The sequence below is a fragment of the Limulus polyphemus genome, unplaced genomic scaffold (genome assembly GCF_000517525.1).
Source record: "Limulus polyphemus unplaced genomic scaffold, Limulus_polyphemus-2.1.2 Scaffold2849, whole genome shotgun sequence".
NCBI lineage: Eukaryota > Metazoa > Arthropoda > Merostomata > Xiphosura > Limulidae > Limulus > Limulus polyphemus.
The window spans coordinates 118,626-128,577 of NW_013668459.1; the positions used below are offsets into that span (position 1 = coordinate 118,626).

A 9,952-nucleotide genomic window follows, 5' to 3' on the forward strand; every position below is an offset into this window, starting at 1 on the left:
CGACTCTACATCTTTCGACGTTACAACGTCATCCTCAGGAGTGAATTACAAGACAATTGCCAAAGTATTTATAACATGTTAGTAGATCATTAAAAAATATCAATTTATTTCATACGATGAGGTATTTAATTAAAAGTTTTGCAAGTACAAAATATATGACAATGTAATGAAGAAATGAAAGATTTTTAAATAAAATCAGTATCCATTATGTAATGTTAGGCTTAAGTTATAAATAATTACCAGGTGAAATAAACCCCAGGGACTCTTCCTCGGCGAACTGCATAAAACAATCCTTCTCTGCTACCTTTACCCATAATAAACTGTGCTACTCTTAACAATTTAGAAATTTTAAGCATATAAGCTGTTAAATAATTTAATTTGAGTAACTTTTTTTCTATACATTGAAAGTATTAATATTACATTTAGTATTAAGTTCAACATTGAAAATAAACGTATGTCGTTTGTTACTATTTTAAATAGTATTTAAAACACTTTAGTTCTTCCATATTTGCGACAGATGACACTAGTATAGAAAATGAAACAAAATATTATGAGTTCAAATTCGATGACGAGGAACCAACTTTGAGACTAATAATGTTTGGAGACGGCTTGAATGGGTAATGAAGAAAAACTTTAACATAACAGCAAGTGTACAACGTTTCAACAAGGTTTTGTCATCATCAGGTATACAACCTTGTCGAAACGTTGTACATTTGCTGTTATGTTAAACTTATATTAAAGTTTTTCTTCATTACCCATTCAAGCCTTCTCCAAGCATTATAAAATACTATGAGAATATCGACACAAAATTTATCAATATACTTTGACTATATATAATACCGATGTCAATACGGTATTAGAAATTTATATATATATATACTTTCTAAAAATTATTAAACTTATGTTGGATTCAGTAAGGGTTAACAGCTTTGGGTTATATATCATTGATTTGCAACACACTGGATGATTTAATTAAATGATTTACAACGCACAAGGACTTAGTATTTGGGTCGAGTGTTAGTTAGAATTTATCAGGAATCTTTGATAAGTAAAACATACAACATAACATTTTGGGATAACAAGGAGCCTACTGGTCTATCTCGACTGTCCCATCCTCTAAACTAAACTAAAACTATTAAATAAATTAATTTACAAAAAGTAATTAATTAATTAAAAAACCTGAAAGCCAGCCCTAATCATTCAATAATATATGGAACAAAAAGATCCAATCAGTAATTTGTGAAATTATTTAAGAATAAAGAGATAAACTAAAACTGAATAGAAGAACATTATTTTACTTCATAGTTGTGAAAAAGTATTTTCTATTAATAAATAATATAAAATTTATTATGAAATATGTTTGGGTGCATAATTAGGTATATTCTACTAAACATTTACATAATTGCATTGATATTTACACTGAGTATAAGTATTTATTAATTCTAATTATAAATTGTAAAAAAAAAAAAGGAGTCAAGTACTAATTAAAAGTTGAAAAAAAAAAGGAGGCGAATATGGGGAGAGTAGTTTCTTCTGGATTGTACAAACATCCCAGAGCGACGAACAAATTTTAAGGGCGTTTGTTTTGACAACCTAAGCTCTCTCACTCCACTACCATGTTTACACCAATTAATGGGGAGGAAACCATACGAATCATTTTATTATTATTATTTAAAACAAGACACTAGACTTGGAAGTAGTACAGTGTTAATTATCTGTTGTAGTGGTTCGTATTCACAATGGTTATGTCTCATTCGTGAATCTTTATATTGAGTGGGTACATCCGAAAGTAAGAACTTGAACCATTAAAATATCAGCTGAAGAGAGGAAAATATATAATTGCATAAAAACATTTTCTGTAAAACACTGGTCATCTCTATGAAATTCACTGAATATATTTCTTTTTAAATTTTCTATAACAAACAAGAATGAAACGAATATCATCTAATGTAGAAAATTCATTCTCTTTTAACCATTATTTGGATGTTAGTTTTTGTCGATCCTAGATACTTATCATTTTAAACTTTCAATGTTTTAACCATTTCTGTTTTTTTTTTCCTCCTTTTTTTGTTTTAGTTGTTGTTGAGCACAAAGTTATACAATGGATTTTCTGTGTTCTCCCCACCACAAGTATCGAAACCCAAACTTTAGCGTCGTAAGCCTGCAGACTTACCGCTGAGCCACTAGGGGGCTTTAACCGTTTCTTAAAAAAAAAACAGTTTGAAGAGGTATCTTCATTTTAAAAATATAAATTAATATATACATTATACACATCATATTAATGGGAGATAGTACTCTAGTTTAAGGTAATATCTATACTATTATTCTACTTGTTTGTATGTACGACCGTTACGCTTTCTGACCGAGAACCTGCTGGGGCACTAAAAAAATCATTATGTCGCAATGGTAAATCCGATAGCATTGCTGCTTGGACACGTGAAAGAACATATTTTTGGTCAGTTATGTTTACAATCTGAAGGAAATCGGTCAAGTAGTTTTGGAGAAATACAATTTTTTAGTTATTTTTGTTAACCTGCAGGACGTGGACCCAGTTTCACACCTCTATATATAAACTGGACCTGTGGAAATTCCACGGGTGTTGACAACTAAGATATCACCATTACTCTTGCATATATATTTCTGCAATTAAAGTATATAATTTTGTTAAAGTAATTTATTACCTATGGAATGTATCTAGATTAACCATAATAACATACAAAGGCAAATGAAACTATTTTGGCTCAACAACTAATTTTAATTAAAAAATATATACAAGTAAGAAAAAAATGACTAAATAAAGCTTCAAGTTGCTTCCATGAAAATATGTATATCATTACAATTATATATTTTAATTGCAGAAATATATATGCAAGAGTAATGGTGATATCTTAGTTGTCAACACTCGTGGAATTTACACGGGTCCAGCTAGTATTTATTAATGTCTCAGTGCCATTTGCTGGGACAGACGCATAATTGGTAAGACACCTTTTTATTAAAGTTACTTTAGTTAATGTTTTCAGTATTTCACTAATTTAATATTAATTAATGGGATACTTAAGAATTTATAAAAAGCGAAACTGGGTGGTTAATAACATATATGCAACTCTCCCTCACGGGTACTGGTATTTTGTAAATTTGGTAGAGGTAGGGGTATATACGGCTACTCTGTCTTTGAAAACTACACATCCTGCGCAGTCTCGGTAGATCGCTGAACCGTAGTGAGTGCTGGAAATCGCTTCGCTGGGCTCATTATCTAGCAATTGTGTCTTTCGTTGTCCAGCTTTAAATTACTATCAGTTTTAATACTAGGTAGGCAAACAACGATTTATAAGAATAAGGAAAAGTTTTTTTGACGAAACATTTCCTTACGCTTATAAATTGTTCCTGGCCTACCTATTGTTATATTAGCATAACGTTCTTCGTTACTCAAGTTATGTTAGTTGTTAAAATCCCCATCGTCGAAACATATAGAGTCGTCAACTTTTTGAAGGCCATAGATAGGCCTAAATAAAATGTTTTTAATTGTGTACCAGTTTAACATTGAATATTATTTATGATTTTAACTTTATACACAAGTGCCAAAATACTATAATTCTGTTAGTTGTTTTTAAGACTACATAGTAAAGTACGCAGTGTAACCTTGCACAGGTTACGGTTTTACAATATTTAGACTCACTCTAATTATTATATGTTAATAATATCGTGATGTATGCTACTTAACTGTACTTGTTTCAGCGTTCACCTATTCTCGTGATCGGTTTGTGTATAATTTAATAACAGCTAGTGAAAATATTAAATTGTTATTCTTTAAATATATCATGATAACCAAGGCTTAGCAGCAGTTATTGTTAACAATTTTCAGTTTGTTTTTAGCAACAAAATGTGATAATTCTTATTGTGGTCCTCTTGTAGCACAGTAATATATCTGTGGACTTACAAAGCTAAAAACCTGTGGTAGGCAGAGCACAGATAGCCCATTGTGTAGCTACAAAAAAAAAAAAAAAAACTTATTTGTGTTTTAGTTATTAATTTGGGTTGATTTAGATGCGAGTTTTTGAGCTAGGCCTTCATTTTTTATACTTCAGAAGTTTATATATATGTAAGAACGAAAATTTATATGATTGATACTTGAAACCGTCGGTACTTGGTAAAACTCCATAATTATAGAATTGAGGAAAAACAAGACAATTGTACGTTTGACATATAGATCATTTAACACGGTCATGGTTTCGCCTGATGTTGCCTTTACTGGCGAAACCATGACCGTAATAAATTATGTATTTGTGAAACGTACAATTGTCTTGTTTTTCCTCAATCCTGTAACGAAATTTTATTTTTTAATAAAGTGAAATCTGAAGCATGACATTACCGCACATTTGATTTCGCACCTAACCAAGGTTAACAGTTCAAAAACAAAGTCATTTCTCTTTTTTTTTCTAGGTGCGGCCTTCGGTGAGGTTGCGTAAGTGGCTTTGTGTGTAAGACTTAAAAGTACGCCAACAGGAGTCGCTTGTGGATTTGAAATTCGTTTCGGTATTACGTCACCATACCGTTGTAGCACCTGACCCTCCCACGTCGCTCAAACCCGATCTAAGAGAAGTTTGGTATATATGTACGTACGTTATATAATCCCAATATAGCAACATCAGCATCTAACAAACTTCACAACTGACCGTTACAAATCAAGAGTGTGGAAAAACAACGTGTAAATAAGGCACTATCTAATACAGTAATAGTAGAAAAAAACAACAACAAGGAAAATGATTTGGTCTATCTCTTTTGCTATTTTTCTGGGCTTGATTGCTTTATGGATAAGGTAAGGCGTTTCAATTCTATATATATACATAAAAAATAAACAAAACTATCAACCATGGCAGGAAATGATTGAGCCCTGATTATAGGAAGTTAATACGGAAACTTAAAATTATTAGCCGTCAGCATGCCATCATGGCACGTGGGTTAGATTTTAAAAATAAAAATAGGCTTAACATACACTAGCTAAAAGCTTTTGGATGTACTTGATATAAATAAAAAGTATTAATTTTAATTCACCTGATAAATACCATAATAATTATCACTAAGTTTGTTTGTGTTTGTGCGAAAAAATTAACAAAACAAAACTTTGGAGCTGACTAACTCCACAAGTCCTCGTCTCTCGCCTGAAATAATGAATTAAGTGGTTAACACAAAGTTTATTTTGTTGATAAGTTATATATCTTGGAATTCATATTGTTCTTTCATTAAGTAAGTTAGTATTGTTTATTTGTAATTAAGCACAAAGCTACACTATGGGCTATCTGTGCTCTGCCCACCACGGGTATCGAAACCCGGTTTCTAGCGTTGTAAGTCCGCAGAGATACCGCTGTGCCACTGGAGGGAAGTAAGTTAGTAACCAAGATCTTAAACTTGAGCATTATTCGATTCGGCAACAAGACCGGTCAAAGATGATTCTTAGATATAGGTAAACATTTAAAATACCGCCCCCCCCCAGGTCTATATAAATATATATATGTACGTTTTATTTTCCTTATCTCTACTTCAAGACAGTCCTGATTATATGTCCTAACTGTCAGGACTTAATCAATTCAAACGAGAGAGAGAGAGCCATTCTCACCATTCTTTCTTCCTGCTCTACTCTCCTCCAGTTTGTCACCCACCAATATGCCACTCGAGGCGGCTGACTACCCCTTAGTCCCCGGGTGGTACAGCGGTAAATTACAACGCTACAATCCCGGGCTCGATCCTCCACGGTGGACACAGCAGATAGCCTAATGTGGCGCTTTACTCTAAAAACAACCAACCGACTACCCCGTAGATCGCCCCCCAGTGGCACAGCGGAATGTCTGTGAACTTATATCGTTAGAAACCGGTTTTGGATACCCGTGGTGGGCAGAGCACAGATAGCCCATTGTGTATCTTTGTGCATAATAACAAACAACAACAACAACCCCGTAGATCGCCATTGTCCAACAACTTGTAACATTTGCTAACAGAGTTCAATTTTTGATCCCTCTCCGCCCGAGTTTGCTCATTAAAATTTAAAGATTAATTTTACGAAAAATTAAATTGTTATTTTTTAAATGTAAGTCATTCATTGTCTTTGATCATTTACAATATTTGAAGGGTATATTCATTTGTTGGTTTTATTGAATAATACCGTTCACGTGCGAGACAAGGAATATCCTTTTGGTCATCACACTGTTCTCCAGGAATCTACGTTTACTTTATTGTAACATTGGTGATGTATGAATTGCCCTGGAGCAAAAAATAATCTGCCCCCCACCTAGCCCAACCCTGCCAAAGATAATACGTAATTAAAATAATAAATTAAATTAATTTATGAATGAAATTAATCACATTTCCGATTGTATTGTTTAATATTGTGGGGAGTGGGGGGAGGGGAGAGGCTACTTCGTGACTGGTAGAGGACCTCAAAGATTATAATACTGGCCCTGTTACCTTTAGGACTTTCACGAGTTGCAGTTGTGTATCAGGCCCAAATAATGTTTACTTTTGTATCTCACGACTGGATTTATACGAGTTTTGACAGAGTATCATCAGACGAGCCCATGCTCACACACCCAAATATTAACATTATATATCTCAGTAGTGGACCTTTTATGAGTTGGGTCACAGTTTCCCCGTTTGTCTTACGTTACTGTACAGCACTTGATTGTACAACAAATTTAATTAATATAACTTATGTGTGAAAAATGACTTCAGTTTTAAACTTTATTTACTTACAGATGGCGCGTCAAAATGACATCAGTCTTTTCAAATCTTGGAGTTCCAGGACCAACACCAAGTTTGCTGTTTGGAAATTTGATAGAACTTTATAAAAAGGTTCGTAAAAAATAAGCGCACAAGTTACAAATGTTTGTTTTTTTAAACGTAATAATTTTTAAAAAATGGTGTTTGAATAATATTGGTTCAAATTAATTTTATTAATGATAAGCTTTAAAGACCCGCAAGTTCTCTGTGTTATATTGTTTATGTTCAAAGTGTCTCGCTTCGTAACAGGGTCCATTGCGCTGTCATGACGACTGGATTAAGGAATACGGGAAAGTCGTAGGGTAAGTTTAAAATTTTTAATTATAATTTTCCGTCGAAAACGTTTGATATATAGTGCCTACGATGTTAAAAATCACAGAATCAATAACGATAGTGATTCTTAAAACTGATTAAAATATATTTTTGGTTTATTTTTAGGTTTTACGAAGGTATGAAACCAGTATTGCTTATCGCTGAACCTGAATTGTTGAAGTCTGTGTTAATGAAGGACTTCCACAATTTCACTGATCGTCCGGTAGGAGAAATTTATTGTTACGTTTTACCATTCTGAACTACTGAAATCATTAAATCTTAATGAAAGGTTTTAATCTTCTGATATGAGTTACTGTCTCTCAAGTTCATTTGTTTGGTAAATACAAATGTTCGTTTGTATGGATCTATATAAATATAATAGTACTGTCTGTTGTATGCCCATGTAACTACTTCACAGGGTGTGGATGGATCTTCACCAAATTTGGCATGAAGGTTTGTTGGGTCCATGTGGGGATACATGCAAATTTGCATTTCACCTTTTTTGTCTTGCAGTTTTTATGGGCGTCTTTTTGTAATTACATAAAGGGAAGCAACTTTTCATGTCCTAAAATAACCTTTCATTAACTTTGAATTGACATAACTTCCGTCCAGAGGACAGGTGCTCCATCTAGTGTGAAATAATATTTATTTACATGTTGATAACATTACTGGATGAAACTTCCTTTGACATTATTTGTTATATACCTCTATTTTAGAACTTGTTGAAATGATGATTCAAATTGTACATAAATATTATTATCATTAGTAGATTATTCACTCCTAAAGTTAGGGTTAAGATTTCAGTTATGTTGATTTACTCTCTCGAAACTTGTTGAATTGATGATTCAAATTGTACATAAATATTTCCCTAAAGAACATTATTATTATCAGTAGATTATTCACTCCTAAAGTTAGGGTTAAGATTTCAGTTACGTTTGGTAAGCCCGTTACAAGATTCAAAAAATATATTTAAAATACACTTTTTTGTACTCAAACTTTTAATGGAGCACCACTTAATTGCAAAGAGTTTTCGATAACTCAATCTTTAAGTTTCAGTTTAAAAGTCAATTGGACATGCGCAGTTACAACGCTTATGATACCGAGTTAAGATGATCATCCTGCATCTTTTGGGGGGTGGGAAGTGGAAGTGGAAAATATTTGTGATAAAAGTAAGTTTACGTTCTTGGTGATCTATTGATATTTGTTCAAAGTCATAGTTCTAAGTATTCTTTTATTGTAACCTTGTTTGACTTAAATATTACAATTATAACAATGAACATATTTCCCAGGAAAAAGCATCAAATCTTCCAAGTTCGGGATGAATTTTAATGATTAAAAATTCTTGTTTTAACATTTCCAGAAACGTCTTTAAATCAGACATTTGTGCTTCAATACTAACGTTTCGGGTTATTTATTTGTTCCGCTAGGAGGTGATTCCGCTAAAAGGTAAAAAAGAAGACATTTTTAGTAAAGAACTGATCAACCTTAAAGGTCAAAGGTGGAAAGAAGTCCGAAGTATTTTGACTCCAACATTTAGTACAGCCAAACTGAAACAGGTGCGACGGTTTACTTAATGTTGTAATAATAAATAATAGATAAAGCCATTTGTATGTAAGTGTTTATACATATACCAGTAATCGACAAAAGAAGTAAATATGTTATAATTTCCCAATCATACTACTTTTACTGTTTCCAGTATCAACAAAGCCTTTTGCCCAATTCCAGAGTTCATCAGGTCGGCTAGGATGTAACAAACATGACAGTCGTTTCGGCGCTATATATATATATATATACGAATAATCAGTTTTCATGAACAATGACCGATTAAACAAGTAAATTATGGTTATTATAATTTTTATTTAAGTAATCTACAAATGAAAGTTTTGGGCAATAACTAACAGGCCCGGCATGACCGGGTGGTTAGGGCGCTCGATTCGCAATCTGTGGGTCGCGGGTTCGAATTCCCGTCACTACCAAATATCCTCGCCCTTTCAGTCGTGTGGGCGTTATAATGTGACGGTCAATCCCACTATTCGTTGGTAAAAGAGTAGCCCAGGAGTGGTGATGACACTGCTAAGTTCGTGTAGATTTTCGCGAAATCCGTAACAAACAATAACTAGCGACATATCATTATTTATTTTATTTTAAAACTGTTTATTTTAATTAATTTTACTATCATTCTCAAGATGTCCTATCACATTAAGTGTTTCTGCGGTTCCTACAGTTCTCCATCGCTACTGCTCCAACATCAATATACCATTGCTGTTGGAAGCTTAAATAGGTTTGACTAGAGCATACAGATTCACGTTCCATTTTTGTTTTTCTTACCATCACTACATAACACTTTATTTGAGCTGTTCTATCCCTTCTTGCTAGATGACATCCATCATTAGTCATACTGTGGATATTTTCATTTCAAAAGTGAAAAAGAAGTCTGAATGTGGTGAATTTTTTGACATCTATGACCTTTACCAACGTCTCACGACAGATGTGATAGAGAGAACGGCTTTAGGGATGGATACAGGTGTACAAGAAAAGGATCACGATCCGTTACTTCAAAGTGCCCAACTAATCTTTCGTATGAAGTTCGCAGATCCTTTGTCTTTCATCGGATGTAGGTGTCTTGATAATTGTTGTACTAACCTTCAGGTATCGATGTAACAATATTGTTTAAATTCAAGGTAGGTTTACAGAACTGTTGTCTTGATAATTATTGTACTTACCTTCAGGTATCGATGTAACAATATTGTTTAAATTCAAGGTAGGTTTACAGAACTGTTGTCTTGATAATTATTGTACTTACCTTCAGGTATCGATGTAACAATATTGTTTAAATTCAAGGTAGGTTTATAGGCTAGTTATCTAAAAT

At 33.1% G+C, this 9,952-nt stretch overlaps 2 protein-coding genes across 4 annotated transcripts in view; one reads left to right on the top strand and one right to left on the bottom strand.

The window, feature by feature from the left end:
- The window catches only part of LOC106468051 (ribonuclease H1-like), a 15,701-nt gene extending 15,216 nt beyond the window's left edge, over nt 1–485 (bottom strand). For all 3 annotated transcript variants that reach the window (XM_022396359.1, XM_022396358.1, XM_013928449.2), the window contains exon 1: nt 241–485. In XM_022396359.1, coding sequence (XP_022252067.1) covers nt 241–356 — 116 coding nt within the window. In that variant the 5' untranslated portion in view covers nt 357–485. The remainder of the gene's footprint in view (nt 1–240) is intronic.
- Nucleotides 486–4,440: 3,955 nt separating this feature from the next.
- LOC106468050 (cytochrome P450 3A8-like) overlaps nt 4,441–9,952 on the top strand; it is a 16,830-nt gene continuing 11,318 nt past the window's right edge. The window contains exons 1-6 of the mRNA XM_022396360.1: nt 4,441–4,816; nt 6,747–6,843; nt 7,021–7,073; nt 7,210–7,306; nt 8,511–8,639; nt 9,460–9,697. Of these exons, the coding sequence (XP_022252068.1) occupies nt 4,761–4,816; nt 6,747–6,843; nt 7,021–7,073; nt 7,210–7,306; nt 8,511–8,639; nt 9,460–9,697 (670 nt within the window). The 5' untranslated portion in view covers nt 4,441–4,760. The remainder of the gene's footprint in view (nt 4,817–6,746; nt 6,844–7,020; nt 7,074–7,209; nt 7,307–8,510; nt 8,640–9,459; nt 9,698–9,952) is intronic.